This window comes from Guillardia theta, assembly GCF_000315625.1.
Source record: "Guillardia theta CCMP2712 unplaced genomic scaffold GUITHscaffold_8, whole genome shotgun sequence".
Classification (NCBI taxonomy): domain Eukaryota; class Cryptophyceae; order Pyrenomonadales; family Geminigeraceae; genus Guillardia; species Guillardia theta.
The window spans coordinates 376,682-398,062 of NW_005434666.1; the positions used below are offsets into that span (position 1 = coordinate 376,682).

Consider the following 21,381-nt stretch of genomic DNA (forward strand, 5'->3'; position numbering starts at 1 on the left):
CCAATTCCTTGTTTGATTGTACCAATTCCTTGTTTGATTGTACCAATTCCTTGTTCTTTTGTGCCAATTCCTTGTTTGATTGTATCAATTCCTCGCTTGATTTTACGATGGCTGCTTCCATCTCTTCGCTCAAGCCGCATTGCAAACCTGCCGCATTGCAAACCTCACCAGGTCCTCTCTGGCTTCTTCTGACCCTATCTGCCTGAAATTCTTGTCGGATAGTGGTCGTTACAGCTGCAGTCAATTCTGTCGTCACAGCTTGAGTCACCTCGCCAGGCAAAACATTCATCTGCTTGAGAAGGCATACATGTGAAGGTATTCCTGTCGCTGTTCGCCCATGACTTTCTATCGTAACATGCTGCCTTAGCGTCTGTACAAAACCTGAATGCAAGAACAGGGTGGTTCGAAACAAGGGGTGATTCTTTGGCATCACCTCTCGAAGAAACTGTTCGTGGTATATCACTGATGCCAACCCAACTTCAACCACGGCGCGCGTCCGCGGTGTTGACACATATGGAAATACAAGTTTCACAATCTCGTTGACTCGTTCTCTGCTCTCCTGATCCGTGGTGTGAAAAATTGGTGGTAAAATTGCAAAATCCGGGTGCTGAGTCGGCAACCCTGAGGCTATTCTTCCCACATGCTGATCGCCAGCTCGTTCATACCTCATCATAGCGGCTATGTCATTCATCCCACAGACCATTCCAACACTGAGTTTCACTTACCTCATATCCGTGTCTTGAATTGCTCCTATCTTCCATCCTGCCCTTACACTGATCGCACCAACGGAAGAAGCAGCGGTGGTTCCGGCTGCGCAGTATGTCGCGCTTCCTTTACGAATACTGTGTGATCCTGTTTCATCATTTCACACTGAAGCACGGTTCTCAATTCCACTTCCTCCATGTGTTAGTACCTAAGTCTCCCACACGCTGACCCTTCTCATCTAGTGCCTGCTGGATATCATGGTCCTTCAGTAATCGCTGGCAGAAAAGCTTGCGGAATCGTTCATATTGTCTTTGACCTGTCCGGCAAGGAAACAAAAAGTAGGTGAATGTATAGGTATCACTTACAGGAAGTATACCTGGAAACAGTTTGCCACGAGCTGCAGTATGATCCGCTCCATAGATCAACCAATAAATCCCTGTATCTTCAGTTATCACATACTACTCCGTAAGGCAACACGGATACCGACCTAAAGCCAAGAACGGGCATATTTCCGGTTTGGTAGGATTGCAATACACGTGTTTTGGATCTCTAGCGCGATCACCTGACTGATCGTCTTTCTGATGAATGACAAAAAATCTGAGAGAGTCTTCAGAAAAGTCCATATGGTTGTACATCAGAGCAGCTGTGTTACTGGACCGACTCATTAGATTCCAGCCAAGAATCATGAACGTTCGACCCCAAATGAACTCTCGGTCTACCTTGGTCAACATTACCTTGCCCAATAACTGGTAGATACAAAAAGGCAGAGGGTCCTTTCCCATGGTCAACTTCGCACTCCTGTCCCTAGCATTCTGCGTGTTGCATTTTTGTTTCAACCCAACATAATGTTCAGTCAAAGCAAGCTGGAACTGGGATAAACGTTCCACTGGCATGTCATAGAAATGTAAAATGTACATGAGTGCGGATCTGTAAGAGCAGCATGTTTCAAAAGAAAGATCAGGTTTGATTCTCAGGCAGTGTGCTATCCAGAACATGAAATGCTGCACTGTCAACTTGTCGAAGTCTATGGGTTTGATATCCTTTTGAGCCAAGATTTCTCTCAAATATTTTTGAGTAGGTAGTCCGTCTTCAATCTTGGTGATTACGTGGTCGGCATCATTCCGGGCTATGTCCGCCTTCATGTCTGCAGTTATCAGGCCCAATTTATCGTCATTTGCAAATATAAATTGAATGAATCGAACCATTTGACCTCGATACATGACACGGGTGCTTCCAGCGAGAGCGTTATTCAAAATAGCAGCTATATCCCGTTCCAGTACCGCGAAATCTTCCATTCTCAACTGTTCAGCTGTAACACTTGTCGTCTTCCGACGCCGTCTAGTATGGGTAGGTTGAGGATCTTGGTCACCGGTAATCGCGCTTGATCCCACTGGAATCGCAGGGACTGCCAGGATCCTGCTAAGTTGCGAGCAGGAGGGCTCTTGCTCGCATGCATTGGATTTATCTGGACTTCCCGCACATATTGCATGGAAATAACGTCGGCATTTCTCGCATTGTCGCACAGGGGATGTAGAGAGATGTTCTTGGTTGATTTTGCATTGCGATGTCTCCTGAAACAAGCATGATGGGGCTTGAGGTCCCATCTGCATTTCTTGCCACTCCGGATGATGGTTTAGTCAAATACAAAATATTTTTCTAGCTTTCTTCTGAGGCAGACTTGAAACTTCTAATATTAAAAATTCCCGGAATAAGTGAGGGGGACTTCATCGCGTGCAGCCCTTTCCGGAGAGCCCGCATTCCCCCGCTTGACCACTCCGGAATGCCCTCATCCAGGCCCTCATACCCTCTCCGGAACACCCTACCTGCTACCCTGACCCTACCGGACCCATACCGGACGTGGGTAGGGTACAGAAAATTATCTAAAATAAATGGATAGGAAGATCAATAGAATAAGTAAATCTTGTGTTGGGGTATGGGTGGTACCCTAGCCAGTGGTTGTTGGGAGGCGGTTAGTTGAAAGTCGATGTTGCCGCCGCCGTCGCTCGTTCGCTATGAGGAGCCCACGATGGCAGAAACGCCTCTTGAGGGGAAGAAGCCCAATGCACAGAACTCTACGACTGAAGATATCTTGAACTCTATTCTCCCCCCAAGGTATCCCCTGCCAAAGTTTCCTTGCCCCACCTTCGCTTGTCCCTGATCAACGCTTCCAGGGAGTGGAATGACGATGGGAAGCATTACATTCAGTACGTGTCTAGCACGCCGGCAACTCGTTTGGATGTCATAAACTTGCAGGTCTGTACTCTATTGACGCTCAATCGCATCCCCTGACTCGGTGTTGCTCAGGAGGAGTTGGACAAGAGATTGCAGCAGCGCCAAGCGCGCGAAACAGGAATCTGCCCAGTCCGCGAAGAACTCTATAGTCAAACCTTCGATGAACTTATCAGACAGGTGAGTCTTGTCGCTACACTGAGCACAGGTAACCTTTCCTCAGGTCACCATTAATTGTGCCGAGCGCGGTTTGCTGCTATTACGCGTGCGAGACGAGATTCGCATGACGATCGCGGCCTATCAGACCCTTTATGAGAGCAGGTGGGTGTTGAAATACAACATCAAATAGTGCTGTTGAACTAGCAAAAGTCGAAGGCATTGCCTGATGATTTTCTGCAGCGTTGCATTTGGAATGAGAAAGGCGCTACAAGCTGAACAAGGCAAGTCGGACCTGGAGAACAGGATAGTGCAGCTGGAGAGCGAGAAGAAGGATTTAGAGAGACAAATCCAGGATCTGAAGGTTGTCATGCAACACTGCTATTGAGCTCATTCTGATTCACAATCTTCCACGGCTTTCAGGCGAAATGTGAGGCGATAGAGAAGAGAGAGAGCGAGAGGCGACAGGTTCGTACATGCTTCTACATGGCAGAGGCTGATTTGATGACAGCTCGACGAGAAGAAGCATGCTGAAGAGGTCCAATTCTTGCGGAGATCCAATCAGCAACTCAAACAACAGCTGGAGAGCATATTGACCTCAAGCGCAGCCAACGCCAAGAAGTAGATTGGTCGTGTGACTGCTCCTTAATATGCCTCTGGTTTATAATTCTGGATCGCAACGCTGATAGTCCTTGCACACTGTAAAGAAGCAGATCTTGGCCTGTTAAATTTTTTAATGCATTATTCAAGCGAGAGATTGTTCGTAAAAATAGTAAGCTACAGAATGATGTCTGTTTCGAGCTTGATACACGGTTACTGTTGCAACGTGACATGGAGGAACCGTAGACCAAGCTCTCAGGGATGTAGTTCATCAAAGCGAGTTGTAAGTAGTAAGCAGGTATTACGCAAATCCTCACACATCCAACCTGTTCTTCCGATTCGAGGATTTGCCCTCATCGTTGAAGATCCTCCAGGCAAACAATGCGGCCATGACCAAGCATGCAACACATGGGACCCACATGCTTTCGTTGTAAATCTGGTGTTGTATATCAAGAAACAACTTCACGGCTGCAACCATGTTTGCCATGACAAAGAACCTCGCAATCACTAAGCGAGATGCCTGCTCCTTGATGAATCCAGCGGACAGAGCAAGGTAGGACGTTGCAAGGAGAAAGCATCCCAGCAAGGTGAAGATGGATGTACTAAATCCGCATCCAGCTAATTTCTCACACTTTCTAACTGTCCTGTCGGTTACGATATCACGGACAAAATCTGCGCTGAAGAGCAGCGAGATTCCACTTAACGACAGGATACAGCCTTGTCCCCAAAAGATCTCACGCATCGGAGAGACAGGGTTTCGTATCTTACTCGTGTTAATCCTTAGCTTTGGGAAGAAGAGGCAGAATGTGGCGTTGGACCAAGGGGACACTCTCGAGAAGAACCACGGAGAAATGCTTTGATGGCGGGAGGCGCAGAAGAAGAGCAGCCAAGTGATTCTTCTCACAACTCAAGGAGGGAGGAGAGAGGTGATCAGTCAGGAATGAACGGAGAGAACCCGTAGACGGGGCGGGAGGGGCGGGAGGGGCGGGAGCAGGGGAAAGGGAGGAGGAGCTGTTGACGACAAAGGGAAAGCGATCCTTGTGACGCAACATGTGCCCTCATCCCCTAACAATTCGGACGGGCTGGATGAGGGGCCCAGTGAGGTGGCAAAGGCGGAATTGAGCGGGGACGAGGTCCCCGTGCGAAGAGGCAGAGGACGACTCCTGACAGACATGCTCTCCAAGGTAAGGAGGCGAGGACGACAGCTGGTCATGGCGCGTGCGAGCGAGACGCTTCCTGTTGCCTTCTGCCGCTTTTTCATGCTGAATCTGGATGCCTTCGAACCCATGCATCTGTCCTCTCGCTCCCTCTCACAGTTGCCTCCACATGCCGTTCCTCGTTGACCCCCTCTCCTCGCTATGCCGTGGTGTCGGCTGATGATTTTTCGTATCCTCGTTGGCAATATCGACTCTTCCTCGATGCCTCCGTATCTTATGTTTTGGCCATGTTGATATCTAATGTCTGGTTCTATCTTCCATCTCCCATCTCAAACCATGGTTCGTTCGTGCTGATTGTGATTCGGTAGAAGTCAACCAACTCATTGTAGATACCTGATATTGCTACTGCTTTCTCTCAACACCTGACTGATCCGCCTCATCTTCTTGATCCTGTAAATCTATGCCCCTCTTCCATGAACACTTGGTGATGATACCCTCAAAGTTCGGCTTATTTTTCATTCCGGCGTGCTTCGTTAAATCCTATTTTTGACATGGCAACTGCAGCTTGAGACTGTAGCTGCATTCTTAGCTGGCCACCATGCTGGAGACACCGGTCCTGGTGGATCCTCCAAGGTGAACATCGAGCGCTGTCCCTCCCTTCTCCTTCGTGCTGCATCGTGAATCAATGAACTCAGGGACCCTGCGCTATTGCCGGCATGTTCGGATGCGCTCCTGCCGCTGCTTCGGAGGAATACGGATCTGTGCGTCTTTCTGATGAGTCTCGTCTTTTCTTGACACCCTTTGCAGCCCTGGTACCCTGCTGACGAGGGCGGCATTGCTCCATGGCCCACCACCATGTCCTCGTAAACTCGTCGAGGACCGGCAAGACAACCTCCAACTTACGCTCGTCGTGAATTTGTGCGATTAAAAGGATGAAATTTTGACAGCCACAGCCTAACAGTTGGCATTTGGTTGATCTTAATTGAGTGTGGCTGCATGTTTCATGTTTCATCCTTGATTTCACAGGATCGTGATTTGGAAATTTATTTTTCAACTTGTGATCACTCGACAGGAGATGTCACAGATAGCATGAAAGTTCTTTCCATGCAAGGATCCAAACCTTGCTTTCCTCTCACTCTCGTCTTCAGGCCCACGAGAATCTGAGGGTCAACGAACCTTCCGTTACAAACCTCAGTTGTTCCGATGCACTTCCATCCAGCAGGGAAACCAAACTTCCTTTCCACGTCTTCGCTGCGAGCAAGGCTGTTTCTCCGAGCTCGTTCTGGAGGAAGTTGACGCTCGGAGATGGTGGACGCGCTCTGACGCCTTCCCTGATTTTCGTTTGGCTCCTTGTGGAACAGATTAGTGACTGAATGACAAGCACCACTGCTGATATATCCCAGGCCCTGCATGAACTTGTCGCTGATGTGAACTGCATTGCAGACGGCCGTTTGTTCCAGTAGCTCAACGTCTCTCATTGTTTGCCCCATCACATGAAATCTTGATTGGATTCTTCCGATAACACCAGATGCTACGATTCCAACTGATATTCCGATTCGACAAGTCAAGTTTTGTTTCGAACGTTTCCTTTCAGAAAGGATTGATTGAATCATCAGCGACGCCAGATTCAGCATATCTCCGCACGTCTTCCTCGTTTTTGCCTGCATGAACCAATCGTGGTCACAAGGAAGCCAACCTGCAACAACATAGGCATCTCCAATGGTGTCCACTTTGAATAATCGCTTTTGCATCACTGCTTCATCAAACGTTGAAAATAAGCGATGAATGAGACCAGCCAGCTCGAGTGGGTTGATCTCTTGAGACATCTTGGTAAAGTTGCATATATCCAGCTGTAGAACTACAGCTCTCTCCATTACACAGGGCATCTTGATCGAGCTGCGGATCATCTGTTGCGCTATGTTTTCAGGCATCAGGTCAGTCAGTACTTCGCAAACGCGACCATACTCAGAGACCATCAACCGGTAGAATTTCATCCTAGCGCTTGCACGGTATCTCAGGGGCCTCGATTCAAGGAACGTCACCACAAAAGCAGAAAACCCCGCAAGGAGCAACGAAGAAGCATTGACAATTGATTCAGCCACGAGATACGACGGCACGTGCATTATGAGGATCATGGTCACCATGTACATCCCGTACTTGACTGAAATCAAGGAGCAATGCAGGTGCAGGGTGACGATCCCCAAACCGATGATCATCACCCAGACTCTGAAACCGAACCAGAACCTAGAGATCCACAACACAAAAAGTATCAAACCTTTCTTGACGGAGTATCGCAGTAAATACTTTCGTCGAATCTGTGATTCTCGGAAGACTTTCCACCATAATATGAAAGTGTAGGCTGCTATCGTTGCGCCGTGTATGGAGAATAAAAAATAATATAGGTAGCGATTTGTTGAACTTGGAGCCAACGTGAGATGGATCCAAATTGCTACCATTGCAATAAAGTGAAGTATCCTTGCCCTGAGGATGGAATTTCGATGATCTTGCCCTTGTTCCAGGAGAAGTTCCGTCTCGGTATTTGGATCAGTGAGAAGCTCGACAAATTCATCAAGCTGACTGTCCCTCATCTTCTGAATAACAGGACTATTCGAAGCCATCTGGCCAATGTCAAACTTGGTGAGAAGATCCAATCGTGTCTTTGAGTCAATTCTGCGAAAATTGAGCGTTCCACTAGGTCTTTCTCCATCATCAACCACCTGAATTTCAAAAACCTCCATGATACCTTTACCCTTGATTGATTTTTCACCACATGACTTGAAGCTAATCGAGTTCTTATCTACACTTTTGACCTGCTCCACAACCTCCTGCGTGCATAATATCTGATTGGGTTCTGCGTATTTGCACATCCTTGCTGCTGTATTTGTCGTGTCACCATACACACAATAGAAAGCCCTATGAATCCCAATCACAGCGCCGGCAGCATCCCCGCAATGAATTCCAATCTTCAGATTGAGCTGGTGCTCCTCCACCTTGTAAGTACGCGTGATGTCACGCAATTCATTGGCCAACCGCGCGAGGCTGGCAACATACTCAGAAGGATAAGGCTTGCATTGCTCACTTTCATCAAAAGGCCGAGCGGCACGTGGGCAGGTAATGATGTACCAATCAGCCACATGCTGATATTTGTGCATTCCGTGCCTTTCCACTGCATCGTCAAACTTCTCAAAGATGTTGTCCAGCAACTCAAAGGCTTCCAGAGAAGTCCTGGACTTGAGAACGTCTTGCGGTTCAAGAGAACAGAACATAATGCTGCAATACGGTATCGAGATACCCAGGAACTCTTTGGGGTCGTGATGACGGGCAAGTTTTTCCAACACATTTTCTGGTATTAGTCTGTGCACCAGCTTTCGACTCGCTTCTGCGGTGAGAACAGTCTTCTTAGCTAGATCATATTCTTTCAGCTCCAATTTGGGGAAATAAACACAGTAAAGAAACGAAGCAAGGACAAAAAAAAATTGCAATGAAACAGAAGTTACAAGAGTATATGAGGTATCCGATGGAATAATAATGGCTGTACAGAAAGAAATAAAGAAAACAAGAACAAATCGCCACGAGCTCGGATTTGCCAGTTGCGCAAAATCCCACACTTCTACAGGAAGTGATTCAAGTTTGAAAAAGGAGCTCATATTCCTTTGAGAACTCATGAAGCTCATTCAACCCTCATCGTCGCTTGAAATTTGCAAACACATCTCAGAAAAATGCCCCGCCCAACTGGAACTCTGCTTAAAACAACGTCAATGTTTACACACTGTCTTTCTTCCCACAAATTCTACGGAAAACCTGATTGACACAACGCTGCTATTCAAGCGTCCATTTCAAGTTCATGCTTTTGTCCGCAGAATTATATTGCATCTTCCTGTGAAATCTAAGGATCCCTATGCAATTGTAGTGCCAAATGATGTTTCCATCCTGCCGCGTCTCTCAACTTTAACTAATTAACGCTTTGCAATCAATCCTGACATCAACCTTCAATTCTATTCAATGTATTTCCTAAATTTTGTCCCATTTATCTGATCCTGACAGTCCCTTCCCCTTCCCCACCCTCTTCCGGCCCTTGCTCTGCCATTCCTTGTTCTTTCATCAAGTTTGCCCTTTTGAGCTTCTGCCCCTGTACATGCTCTTCCTGCTTCTTGACAACCTGAATTTCCTCCAGCTGTTATACAACTAAGTTCCTTCACTCTTCTTGTCCCTTCCCATCCCCCTTCCCTTCAGGTTTGTCCTCTGCCCCCCTCCCCCCCTCCCCTTCCCCTCTTTTCCTTTCTCCCTCCTCTGCGCCCCCTGCAGCAACAATCATCGTGGCAACCGAGAACTTTCACTCAACATCCTTTTACGACTTTCAGTTATAAAAAAGATCCATTGGTACAATTCAAAAATTATTCATACAAAAAGTTGTAATAATGTCGTACAAATTGGTTTACTCATCTGTCACACATCCCTAGCGTCTGACCATCGATTGAGCTGCTGCGAGTTCTTCCCCCATAACTAAAACGTTTACTCACCTGCGACCAGAAACGTTTTACTCAATACAGGCAAATCGACTTGGGATAGGAACAAAACTTTACTCAATATTCATTATCAATACAAATAATGGGGGATACGTGTGGTACGGGCACGGGCCCTTCTTTACACGCCATCTGAAAAACTATTATAAGTCTGTTGAGTAATAAACCTTTCCAACAGGAGTCACGTGACTCTCAGGTGTTGCTCCGTTACAATACGTTTCATTGCCGTTATCTTTTGCAACGCATCCCTTACCTCCCTCGAGTGCATGGCAGGTCAGCATCTCGTTTTATGCCTCCTGTCTCGATGACGTTTCCATCTCCTCCCCTTCCTCCCTCCCCTCCTCCCTCCCTCCCTCCTCCCTCCCTCCCTCCCTCTCTTCCCCCTCTCCTATGATACCTCCCTCCCTCCCTCTCTTCCCTCTCTCCTATGATGCCCTCCCTCCCCTCCCTCCCTCCCTCCCTCCTATGATACCCTCTCTCCCTCCCTCGCTTTCTCCCCTCCTCCGCCTACAGCATCTCTTCCCTCCCTCTCTTCCCTCACTCATCTACAGCAACTCTTCCCTTGCTCTCTCCCCTCCTCCACGTACAGCTTCTTTCCCCTCTCTCCCTGCCTAAACCTTGCAGCCGTGACCCATTCTTGTGTAAGCCCTCTTCTGGAACACCTTGTGACCCCACTTGGATGACACCTGACATGTGCAGATTCCAGCCTTGGGTGAACAGATTGCCAAGACACAGGAAGAAAGCAATGAGCGGCTCATGGCTAAAGTCCGTATTCAAATCGAAGTCGTCCAAGAAGTCCAAGAAGGAGGAAACCATCGCACATGCTCTGCCGGACTCCGAACTTCAACAGGAAGACTGCAAGTACAGGGAGGTCATGAGTCATGGCATTCCGCCCACGTCTTGCACGATCGCCTACGACCACCTCTTGGGTCTCCTTGCCCTCGGCACGCTGGACGGGAAAGTGAAAGTTCTCGGGTCGTTGGGAGTAGAAAGGACGCTAATGTCCCCCCACCTGTCTCGAGTGACTTGCCTTGAGTTTGCGGCTGGCAAGGGTCAGCTGGCAGTCGGAACGGACTTTCCTTCCCTGCTCGTGTGGAACCTGAGCCAGACAGAATCTGGGGAACAAGAGTTGACCAACATCAGAGTCTTGCACGCGATCAACTCGATAAGATGGATCCCAGGAACAGACTGCTTCTGCATGAGCACGAGCGGGGCGGAGGTCAGGTTCTTCAGGATAGGAAATGAGAGTCTATCCAAGCACAAGGTGACTGCAGAGGAGCTTCAGCTCTCTGGCAAGGACACGCATGAGATCACTAGCGCAGAGCCTTCTACGGAGCACCATCAGGTCCTGGTGGGAGCCAAGGCAGGTCACTTGCTACTCTGGGACTCACGCAGCAGCTCGATAGCACGGCGATACATGGGCGCGGCGATCGGCTCGGAGCTGGTGCATGCGGGTTACACTTCGAGTTGCAAGTATGTAGTTGCAACCTATGCCAATGCAACAATGCAAATTTGGCTTGCGGAGAAGGAGAAGAATGTGCTAACACAAGTGAAGCTGGTCGAGGGCGTGACCTCGGACTTCGAGAGCTCCTTCCTTGGAATGAGCTCCATGATAATCGACACGGCGAAATCTAAGAAGGGCAAGGACGAGCCCGATGAGGCGTTATTCGTCTTCTACCTCAAGGATGGGAAGTTTTGCACGACTTGCTTCCAGGGGACGAACCTGAAAGACAGGGTGGAACTCTCCTGTGATGATGAGCAAGAGGGGGAAGGAATCCAGGCAGTAATCCCTGCTTTCCGGGAGCGTGAAGAGGCCCAGCATGCAAGGCGCTACTTTCTACGGCTTCACTACGGAGGTTTGGTGGACTTCCTGCAGATGTCTCCCGAGGACTCTCCCACAAGTTTGAGGAGGAGAAATCTCCCGCAGGTGTTGAGGTCGAACTCCCCACTGTGCATGGCCATGACAACCCTCGTTCCCATCGAAATCGCCAGCCGACTCATCATCGACCTGTCGGAGTCTCCTGAGGAGGAGGAGGAGTTGGAGACTTATCTGGAGGAAGTTTACAGCCCTCTTTGGGGAGGGAGGAGGCCGGAGCCTCCGCTCACTCTCCCTGTCCCCTGCCTGCTCGTCACCTGCCACACGGGCGGTCGAGTCTGCCTGTGGAACGTCAGGACGGAGTCGCTCTTGCGTGTACGAGGAGTTCCAGCTCAGCGAGAGACGAGCGATGAGATCTTGATGTCGAGCCTGATTGTCGATCAATGGCAAAAGGGAAGCGAAGAGGCAGCGGCAGCAGCGGCAAGGGGGGGGGAAGGAGGAGGAGGAGGAGGAGGAGGAGGAGATGGCAATGAGACTCCTGGCCTCCTTCTCCTGCTTGCATGCAGCGATCACGTCGAGCTATTGCGGTTTTGTGACCTGGATGATTTCAAGACATTCAGGAGGAGGAGAAAATTGCTTCCTGCTCGTGTGTTGGCGAAGCCAGGTCACGACGAACCGAGGAAGGACGCGAACATGCTGAGAGCTGAGATCAAATACACCTTTGACGAGCAGGACGCACCCCAGATGGTGAGTGAGGAAGACCGTGTGGTAGCTTCGCCCGATGAAGTAGAGGAGGAGCAAGAGATCAGTGCTGAGCAGGACTCTGAGATCGAGGACGAGGAGGAAGCTTCTTCAGATCCCACAAGCACGTCCAAGGAGCTGCAGGAAGGGGTTGTAGATGCCTCTGAGGAGACAGGAGGGGGTGCCGATCCGGACCTTCCTCCTTCACGGGCTCTTCCTCCCATTCCAACCAAGACCGCAGCTGTTGCAGGGCAGGAGGAGAATGAACAGGAAGACAAAGACTATGGCAAGGAGGAGCTGAAAGAGCATCAGAATGAGCATGTTCGCCATGAACAGGAGGAGCAGGAGGAGCAGGAGGAGGCATCCGAGCATACGTACAGCAAGGGCTTCATTCCTGTCCTCTCAGTCAGCATGCAAAACTCGTCAGACAGCAGCAATGGCAGCAGCAGCATGCGGGTTCGCTGCGCCGTGTACGTCCCCGCATGCCGGATGCTGCTGAGCGGCTGGAGCAACGGCTGCATGACCTTCACCAGCAGGCGGCCTGAGCACTCTGCTGAAGTTCTCGACACCTCCTGCTTGACTGCTAAGGGCAGCGGGATCTCCGCCATGGCGGCTGGGTGGGTGGCGATGAGGGACAAGTCTCCTCCCCTTCTGACCCTCTTCGCTGCCGTCGACTCAGCTGAAATCTTCTGCTTCCACCTGCCGTCGGCCGCTGAGCTGCCCATGAGAATCTCAGCGGCGGGGATGGGAGGGTCTCCTGCCGTGTTCCTCGCAGGGCTGGACGAGAATGGGACCCTGGTTCCCTCCTCCTCTCCCCGCCCTTGCCGCTTCCTCCTCGCCGTCTCCTCGCACGCCATCAGGATCTTCAACCTGCCCCTCGACGTACGAGGCTCCCTTCCTCTACAGCAGCAGCAGACCGACATGAACATTAGCGGTGCTGCGGTGCTGCAGCACAACGGGGAGAGCGTCCTGTGCTGCTGGGACGGGAGCGGAGAGGTAAGGATTCACTCTCTCCTTCTGCTGCGGAACCTGGGGAGGATCAAGCTACAGGAGCACCACTCCCTCCTCCGCCCCAACGCCCTGCAGACGATGGCGGTGGGCCAGGATGGGAGAGTCTTCGTGTCTGCTCCCTTCGGAGGAGGAGATTCGTGGAACTTGATGCGAGGAGCGATTTTCACCGGGGAGAACGCGATCCGCTACCCTCAGGTCTCTTCTAGCCTCTTCCTCGAGGAAGTGAAGGTTGTGCGGGAGGAGAGGACTGAGGCGCCCAAGGGAGGAGCTGAGGGGCTGCTGGGAGGGCTGCTGAGCAAGTTCAAGGGGAAAGATGCGAATCAGAGCATGGAGGAGCTGCTGGAGGAGGAGGAGGACGAGGGAAGGCTGGCTGGCAGCCACAAGGTCGCCAAGGAAGAAGGAGACGCGGAGGCTGAGGCGCGGGAGCAACGGCGGCAGCTGTTTTCTGGGACGACGGTGAAGCCTGTGGGAGAGGGGAGGAGAGGGGAGGAGGGAGGGAGACGTGGAGCAGGGGAGGTCGCAGGAGCAGCAGGAGCAGCGAAGGAGGCCATGAACGCGCTGCAGGCGAGAGGAGAGAAGTTGAAGGACATGCAGGAGAAGGCGACGAGGCTGGAGAGTCAGGCCATGGAGTTTGCTGAGATGATCCGCAAGCACAACCAGAAGGAAGCGTCGAAGAAATGGTGGCAGATCTGATACTTTCCTCCTCCTCCTTCCTCCTCTTGCTGCCTCCTCCCTCTCTGCAACCGCTCCCCTCCTCCCGGCCTCTCCCCGACCTCGTTTCTGTTCCCTCTCCTGTTGCTTTCTCCTCTGCGATTGTACAGCGACTTCTGGTCCTGCCTTCTTCTCAGTGCATCCTCTGGAGTGTGATTTTGCCATATTGTGCATTACTATCGAGGATAGTTCCTTGCACATCAGCATGCAGAGTAGAAGCGAACTAGGTTCGAGTCTCGGATTAACTTCAGTTATGATAAATTCCTACTTGTTGGGATCAAACTTCGTCCAAAGTCCATAGGAGCTCGGCCAGCTCGTTACGCTCTTCTTCCAACTTGTTGATCCTGCAGGTGCAAGTGAGGCGCTGGAGCTGGAGCTGGAGCTGGAGCTGGAGCTGGAGCTGGAGCTGGAAGAGGAGCAGGAGCAGGACGTGATGGTGGATTGGGAAAGTTTGGGGGCACAGGAAAAACGAAAGAAGGAGAGGAGAACCAGAAGGAAAGACGAGCACAACACAGAAGGGAGAGGAGGAGGAGGAGGAAGGGGGAGGGGGATGGGGTTGAAACCTTTGCTTCAGCTTCTCTCTTGCTTGCTCCAGCTCGTTTCTCTCCACATCCTCCGACGAATCTTTCTTCCTGCTCGCCGTCCATGCAACTCCAATCACCCACCCACCCCCTTCTACTCTCCTCCTTTTCTCCTCTCCACCCTCCCAGTCTCCTTCCATTCCCCAACTCCTTCCCCTCGAATCACCTTGTCAGTTCAACTTTCTTCTCCAAACTTGTCTGGATTTTGTCACGACGAACTACCTCCTCCTCCAGGTGCTGCCGCCTGCTGCCTCGTGAGCTACCGGAAGAGGGGAAGGCACAGGCAAGATCAGGCATGGGGCTTGTTGAAGAAGGTTGAAGAAGGAAAGAGCAGAGGCAGGAGGAGCAGGAGCAGGAGCAAGAGCAAGAGCAAGATTCGAGTTCTCTTCTCAAACCTTCCTTGTGAGTCTTCAAGATTCTTTTTGACCGTCTCCAGCTCGCTCGCCATGTCTTTGAGCTGCTCGTTGCAGGAGCTCGAGGAGTCAGAGAAAGCGGAAGGGGAACCAGGAGGAGGCAGGAGGACAGAAAGAGAAATCGAAGGAGTGGTAGAAGAGAGGACAGTGGAGGAGGAGAAAGTAGAGGAGGAGGCGGAAGTAGAAGAGGATATGGGGGAGGAGGGGGAGGAGGAGCAGAGGGCGGGGAGACCTTGTCCTGTACTTTCATCAGACACGAGCTGATCTTGTCCGACATGTTCAGGCTGAGGCTTAGGTTCTCGTCCATCAAAGAGGACGAAGTTCGAATGTCCTCCTCCTCCCCCCTCTCCACCTCCTCCCTCCTTCCCCCCTTGCCCCTCTCCTCCTGCACATCCCAGGGTACATCAGATGAAGTCAACACAGCAGCAACCGCTACCTCCTGCTTCTGCTCCTCCTCCTCCTTCCTCCCTTGGCTGCTGCCTGTCTGCTGCATCCGCTGCCTCTCCAATCTCAACAGCTCCACTGCACAGCATGTCAACCCCCGTAGCCGCTTCCTCCTCCCTCCCCTCACCCTCGCGCTCTGCCGCTTCGCATCGTAGCCGCAGCATCGAGAGCTCCTCTGCTTCGGCAGCGGAGGAAGAGGAAACCCAGTCCAGCTCGTTCTGTCCAGCAGCCCTCAGATCACTAGTGGAGGTCAGCACACTCACCATCAGGAGCCTCGTCAGCTGATCCTCCAGCGACTTGTTTTTGAGCCTCAGGGTCTCTACCTCCTCCACGATCTCCTCCATCGCGTCCTACGGCCTGTAGGAGCAGGAAAGGGCCCTTGTCAGAGACGGCGATGCAGGGAAGGAGGGCGTGATCGGGGGGGGGAGGAGGAGGAGGAAATGATGAGTAACGTGGACATGAATATGAGGTAGAGGATGAAGCATCAAGACGAGGACAGAGGGATGGACAAGCGGAAGGAAAGGAGGAGGCGGGAGAGGAGGAGCGAAGGAGCGACGTCGAGAACGAGTACATGGAAAATGTAGCGCAGGAGGAGGAGCAGGAGGAGGAGGAGGAGAACAGATGATAGAGTAGCATAAGATGCTGGAGGTCATAGCTGGGGAGAGCGATGGGGTCATAAGGCAGGAGGTGGAAGGGCGCTGGTGGGTTGGTTGAAGCAGAGTACGGCAGGAGGGCAGGGAATAGAAATCAACGGACGGGAACTAAGAGAGCGCATGAGAGCAGGAGGAGCAGGGGAAGAAGGATCAGGAGGAGAGAGATAGAGGGAGGAGGAGCAGGAGGAGCAGGAGGGGAGGGAGGAGCGAGCAGCAGGAGAGGGCAACAGGATCTGCAACAGGATCCGATATGGAGGCGTACGAGGGACCTGAGGAATCGGGAGCAAGGGAGTCTGCCTCAGAGTAGAAGAGAAACGAGGGAGGCAGGAGGGAGGAGGGAGGGGAGGGAGAGGGAGAAGAGATTGACAGGGTAGACTTGCAAGGAGAGGAACTTTACTGTCACCGCTACTGCACTACAAGTCTCTCCGACAACGCGGGCGAGCAGAAGGTCAATCGGCTTCACTGGCCACCTTTCTTCTTGGCCGCCTGTAAAGCTCTGAGATCGTGCTGGGCGGAAAGGACAGGAACCGAGGTGAAGGAGAGGAGGAGGAGGAGGAGGAGGAGAAGAAGAAGAAGAAGGAGGGGAGCACAACATGGGGATGGGAAAGGAGAGGAGAACCCGGGAGGGGCAGGAAGGAGAAGCAGGGGAGGAAGTAGAAGCAGCGACAGCAACACGAGTTAACCTGCATGAATTCATCCAGACCGAAAACATCTTCATCCCTGTCGAACTCCACAGGGCCTGCGCAAGTCGGCAACAGTCAGACGCATCTCCCTCTTGCTCTCGCTCTCTCCCGCCACGCTACATGACCAGCTGCCCTACCTGATCGCGATTGGCGGGCGCCATCGCCCGAAGCACCCTGGGAATCAGAAGAAAGTAAGGAGAAGGGAGGGAGGGTTAACAGGGAGGCAGCACCTGAAACTCGTTGTCCACCTTGAAGCGCGCGTTCTTGAGCGTCTGCTCCATCACCGAGTCTTCGTCTCCCGCCAAGTCCTGCCGGCGTCTCACTCCCCTCCAGACACTACGACAAGGCCATCCGGCCTACCTCGGCATTTCCCTTGGGCCGATAGACCGAGCTGGAGCGCTCTTGGAACAACCTTTTGTCGTACACGTTGTATCCATCCTCAGCACCGAAACCAGAATCCATGCCAGACGTCTGGGAACAAGCAGAGACTCACAATGTAATCCAAGTTCATGAGCTGGGTGTACCTGGTTGAAGAGCCTCTGATCGAACTGCATGTCCTGCCCACTTGGCTTTTCACACGCAAGTCAGCCCGAAGCAACAAAAGGTGCCACCAACAAGTAAAAAGTCAACAACACAAAAAGATGGGGCTCGTCACTGCATGCGCACTGAAGTCAACTATCCCTCGTAATTTCATCATCGATTCCTCGTGCTCTCATAGGGATTTCCATTGAAGTACCTGAGCAAGGCCAAGAGCGATCTTTTCTGACACGTCACGGTCCCTATCCCTTGTAAGCTTGGAGCGCTTGACTCCCTTCCTCTCAAGCTCTTCGAGGCGCCTTTCTCTCTCCCTCTCGCGACGTCGTTCTTCACGGATATCGTCACGTTGCCGTCTGGCCTCCCTTTCTTCGCGACTCTCGCGCTCGAACTCCTCAGCTGGGATGAAGCTCCTGCTATCAAAAGTCATCAGTGTGCCGAACATGGGTGGGCATCAAAGATTCAACTAGATCTCCTCAGATGTTTCAATCGCCCCTTACCTTCTGTCCTCGTCCGCATCTTCATCTCCACCACGCCCTTCTCCCGTTCTACTTTCAATACCTCCTCCTCCTCCTCCTCCTCCTCCTCCTGCAGCTGCTCCTCCTCCACCACCAAGGCTTGCTCCTGGTGCAGCCCCAGTGCGAAGCATACGAGCATCTCGAGCAAGCTGCCTGAGCTCCTCGTCCTTCTTCTCCTTCTCGAGCCTTTGCTGTCGCTCGCGCTCCTTGATTCTTGCGGCGATGCCTTCTCTCGCCGACTCTTGGGCAACCAACAGGGACTCACTGAATTGTGCGAACTTGTCGTTCACAACGATTTGGGAATGCCCTCGTCCATCAGCAGCCAGACGTTTATCAAGGGGGATTGTGTAACCCTTAGCATTCTTCCAGTTTGATACACACGGGGGAATCTTCCAATCTGCCATGTCCTGCAAAGACGAACACTGAGTGCTCCCGTTCACACCTCAAAGACTCCGCTACCTTTTGCGACACTTTTCTTGGAGGCGAATGCATCACGGGGACTGGTGGGGACGGCGGACCTCGAGGGGCCTGCGATGTTGGTAAACACAAGCTCAGGTTGAGCTTCAGGTCTGCCTCACCTTCTTGTGCTTGAACTTGGGTGGTTCCAACGGGTCAACGGGCATCTCGTGCATTTTGATGATTCTTTCCCTCGCCCCACTGTTGTGAGACGATACTGAATTGCTCGGAACATATCTACGGCAAACAATCACCTCTACACAACCCGATGTGCAGTCGCTGTTACCTGATGTATTCCGCATCCTTCTTCTGATTGATCTCAGGTCGAGCAACCTTAGCCGCTGTGATCTTTCCATTCAAAATTTTCTCCAGGGCAGCCTGCGTCTCCTGGGTTTTGAGCCTGATCTGAGATCACATCACACAAGATCAGAAGAGATCATCCTGATTTGCATCTAGCAAACCTCTTCATCGTCGGGCTTGTCGACATCCATTTCGTGGACCCGCTTGGCAACAAGGTCCCTGGCTGAGCCCTGCCTCGTGTCACACAGCGCAAGGACATGGGCCCTCTTGCGTAAGGAAACCTTACCTGGATCAGCGTCTTGTGTGTCCTCCCCTGCCCCAGAATCGCATCGTACTTGATGTTACCCTCTACACAAGTTTCAGTTCCTGAGACTGAAGTAACAGTCCAAAGAGGTTTTTCACCTGCATCCATTTGTAATGCGATCGTCTTCCCTGTCTTCCCATCTTTCTTTCCCAAGTCCAGAGGAAACCTAATTGTAAGTGCATGCGGTCAAGGAACCAGCCGAATCTCCCCTTTGCACGACTACTGGTCCTCGAAACAAACTTCTCTCGAAAATTGCGTTGTTCGTGGCTCAATCTCCTTCCAGTCCCTCCTCTGTGCCTCAAGTTACTCACTGGGCTACATGGATCTCAGGGAAGGCGCCTCCATCGCCGAAATCTTCCAGCGACCTTCACAGATCGTTACAAGATTTCCTACCCATCTGACCTCATTCAGCAGAACCTGGGTACCCATCCCCGCCTTTGCCCTTGGGGTGGAGGCTCCTTGCGACTTGAGGTCTGAAAGAAATTTCCTTGTCAGTTTCGCAGCATGTCGAGCACGTGAAGCAATGGTGGCATGCTCATACCTGAGACTGCTCCTTCGGCGCATCCTCCTCTTCGTCATCGTCATCCCACCTGTAACGTTTCTCAACGAGCAAGCTTCTTGCAGACTATCAGTCTATCATAATCTCGTCAATAAATATGCTGTGTTCTTAGGTCCCTAACTCTGTCTACCTCATCATGAGCTGATATCTGCCTTGCGCATCACCTAGTCCGCCCTGCCGGATTGCGCCTGCTCCCCACTCTGCGCTTTCACTTTCCCCCGATCCTCTCATTGTCACAGCGACTTCCTTCCCTTTCCCTTCCTCTCACACTCTGCATCTTCGCATACCTGGAACTCTTGCCTGTCGGCTTCGGCAGGATTTCCGACATTTTCACTCCCATGCCCCTCACTGCCGCCATTGCTGCAGGGCACGCGTCCTCTCCCCACCACCCCTACTAGCTCGTCCCCCATCACCCCCACATTTCCCATGGAACTGATACCAGGGGTCATGGTCATTGTCCAGTCAACCACCCACACACACCCGCCTTTCCAACCAATAACCACCCCCTTCCACATTTGTAACTACCCTACCAATGTAGTAAGTTTGCCGTTATACTACCCATACAATTGACTCCATATTGATACAAAATGGTAGGGTTGAAGCGAAGGTTTGATCACCCCTACCCCCTAATTTGACTTACCCCAGAGACCAGCATGCTGAATAGGACCCACCCCTTGTCCCAATTACCCCTACATAGTCTAGCTCATGACACCACCCCTACGGTTGGGTGTAGTCTCCAAGTCCTCATACTGTCCTCATACTGTCCTCATAGGGTCTGCCGGCTTTCGCGGATTGGGATTTTCGGTATTTCATGTCCACAGCCTCCTCCACCTCCTCCTCCTCTTCCTCCCCATTCAACAGCATCATCATCATCACCACCACCACCACCACCACAGTCTCCTCCTCCACCACAGCCTCGTTGTCCTCATCCCCCCCCTTCAACAGCATCACCACCACCACCACCACCACAGTCTCCTCCTCCACAGCCTTTTCCTCCTCGCCCCTTCTCCTTCTACCCCTCGTCGTCCACCTCTCTTCGCCTTTCTGTTCTCTTGTCCTTGCTTGTTGGAACCTTCCGTTGTCTCCCATGCTGGTCCTGAATCGTTGTCTAAGTTCTATTAGTCTTCTTCTACAGAAACCAACCTTTCCATGTATAATTGTTTGATCTGAGCCTCTCTTGTGCTTCATTGTCCTTCAATGCTTCCTTGTGCACCGTTTGTCATCTTCTGCCCTTGTTAGCTCTGACGAGCTATCCCTTTCACCCGATTACTTTCACAATATAATGTTTCCAACTCTTGTCTGCATGTTCTCACACCCATCTCACCACCAGACGCTCAAAGATACCAGCCTGACCTCCAAGACTTCTTCCAAAGCGGTCTCACATGTGCTTCCGCTCGAGTTGACTCAGGTCTCGAACAAGAAAGGTCTCAAGGGTATGGGAGCGATCAGAACTGTCCTCGTCCTCGCCCTCTTGTGTGTATGCAGAGCTCGCCTCCAGGCAGCGAGAGGCATCCTCAGCATCGTCAATCAATGCTCCCATGTCAGGGCCAGTGAGAACAGCTGCCGACGCCATGCTCTCGGTCGACCTCTGCGCCTTGTTGGCGGGTCCGGGGATGCTGAAAGTGATCCGGCGAAGATGATGGAGGAGGGGGAGCGCTTGTTCGCTGTGGCCATGGGGAGAAGGAAAGGAGAGGAGGAGACGAAGACAACGTGCTTGAAGGCGCTGGTCAGGCTGCTCATGGGAGGTAATCCCATGGATTTGTCAGCAGGAAAGAAAGCGGCGCTGCTGGAACAAGCAGTGGTAGGATCATTGATTGCTGGAGGATAGGTTGGGGGCAGGAGGTGGAGGGGAGGGGGAGCGACATTGAGAGGAGAGAAGGACGAGTTGTGGAGCTGAAGCAATGAGCGCAGGATATGTTTGACAGTGCTTCTGTAAAATACAAGCTGCAAGGACAGCTGAAACAAGCAGGATCTGCTGTCATGCGGTGAGATGACTGCTTTATTGTTGTTAAATTCTTCTTCCCTGTCATCGTCATCTTCTGCTCCTCCTCCTCACCATCATCATCATCATCATCATCATCATCATCATCATCATCACTCCTTTCCTCGTCGCAATTGCACTGATCGGCCGGCAGGGCGGCCGAATGTTGCAAGAACATCCGTGACAGAAGCTACGAGGCAGCAGACAAGGTCTTCCTCTACGAGCAAGTGGAGTTGAACCCTGACTTGCATCGCTTTTTCAGTTCCTCAGTGCTGCCAACATCCTCAAACCACGGTCCCCCCCCCC

The 21,381-nt window shown here is 51.8% G+C and overlaps 8 protein-coding genes across 8 annotated transcripts in view; 3 read left to right on the forward strand and 5 right to left on the reverse strand.

Moving 5' to 3' along the window:
* Nucleotides 1-796: 796 nt before the first annotated feature.
* GUITHDRAFT_47186 (hypothetical protein) lies at nt 797-1,328 on the reverse strand (the record flags this gene model as incomplete). Its single annotated transcript, XM_005839430.1, has 3 exons — nt 797-852; nt 914-1,081; nt 1,193-1,328. Coding segments are annotated over 3 exons (360 nt in total), but the record flags the coding sequence as incomplete, so codon positions are not given.
* Nucleotides 1,329-2,687: 1,359 nt separating this feature from the next.
* GUITHDRAFT_92240 (hypothetical protein) lies at nt 2,688-3,871 on the forward strand (the record flags this gene model as incomplete). The annotated part of the gene is made up of 7 exons (XM_005839431.1): nt 2,688-2,817; nt 2,877-2,958; nt 3,010-3,114; nt 3,158-3,255; nt 3,334-3,454; nt 3,514-3,558; nt 3,602-3,871. Coding segments are annotated over 7 exons (695 nt in total), but the record flags the coding sequence as incomplete, so codon positions are not given.
* Nucleotides 3,872-6,268: 2,397 nt separating this feature from the next.
* Nucleotides 6,269-6,706, reverse strand: GUITHDRAFT_48176 (hypothetical protein; the record flags this gene model as incomplete). Its single annotated transcript, XM_005839432.1, has 1 exon — nt 6,269-6,706. A coding segment is annotated over one exon (438 nt), but the record flags the coding sequence as incomplete, so codon positions are not given.
* An 867-nt stretch (nt 6,707-7,573) lies between these two features.
* GUITHDRAFT_45579 (hypothetical protein) lies at nt 7,574-8,050 on the reverse strand (the record flags this gene model as incomplete). The annotated part of the gene is made up of 1 exon (XM_005839433.1): nt 7,574-8,050. A coding segment is annotated over one exon (477 nt), but the record flags the coding sequence as incomplete, so codon positions are not given.
* A 2,011-nt stretch (nt 8,051-10,061) lies between these two features.
* GUITHDRAFT_133591 (R-SNARE protein) lies at nt 10,062-13,631 on the forward strand (the record flags this gene model as incomplete). Its single annotated transcript, XM_005839434.1, has 1 exon — nt 10,062-13,631. The coding sequence occupies one exon, from the start codon at nt 10,062-10,064 to the stop codon at nt 13,629-13,631; it is 3,570 nt and encodes a 1,189-aa protein (XP_005839491.1).
* Nucleotides 13,632-13,926: 295 nt separating this feature from the next.
* On the reverse strand, nt 13,927-15,431 carry GUITHDRAFT_101681 (hypothetical protein; the record flags this gene model as incomplete). The annotated part of the gene is made up of 7 exons (XM_005839435.1): nt 13,927-13,993; nt 14,213-14,281; nt 14,626-14,687; nt 14,876-15,028; nt 15,080-15,165; nt 15,215-15,305; nt 15,351-15,431. 7 exons carry the CDS (start codon nt 15,429-15,431, stop codon nt 13,927-13,929), a joined length of 609 nt encoding a protein of 202 aa, XP_005839492.1.
* Nucleotides 15,432-16,199: 768 nt separating this feature from the next.
* GUITHDRAFT_101682 (hypothetical protein) lies at nt 16,200-19,452 on the reverse strand (the record flags this gene model as incomplete). The annotated part of the gene is made up of 18 exons (XM_005839436.1): nt 16,200-16,247; nt 16,424-16,479; nt 16,561-16,597; nt 16,654-16,731; nt 16,784-16,894; nt 16,948-16,992; nt 17,160-17,370; nt 17,458-17,882; nt 17,935-18,003; nt 18,054-18,168; nt 18,218-18,336; nt 18,393-18,461; nt 18,518-18,579; nt 18,634-18,701; nt 18,847-18,900; nt 18,953-19,008; nt 19,077-19,125; nt 19,382-19,452. 18 exons carry the CDS (start codon nt 19,450-19,452, stop codon nt 16,200-16,202), a joined length of 1,743 nt encoding a protein of 580 aa, XP_005839493.1.
* A 945-nt stretch (nt 19,453-20,397) lies between these two features.
* GUITHDRAFT_101683 (hypothetical protein) overlaps nt 20,398-21,381 on the forward strand; it is a gene marked incomplete at both ends in the record, with an annotated part of 2,024 nt that continues 1,040 nt past the window's right edge. Inside the window, 3 exons of the mRNA XM_005839437.1 lie at nt 20,398-20,895; nt 21,006-21,079; nt 21,230-21,284. Coding sequence (XP_005839494.1) covers nt 20,398-20,895; nt 21,006-21,079; nt 21,230-21,284 — 627 coding nt within the window. The remainder of the gene's footprint in view (nt 20,896-21,005; nt 21,080-21,229; nt 21,285-21,381) is intronic.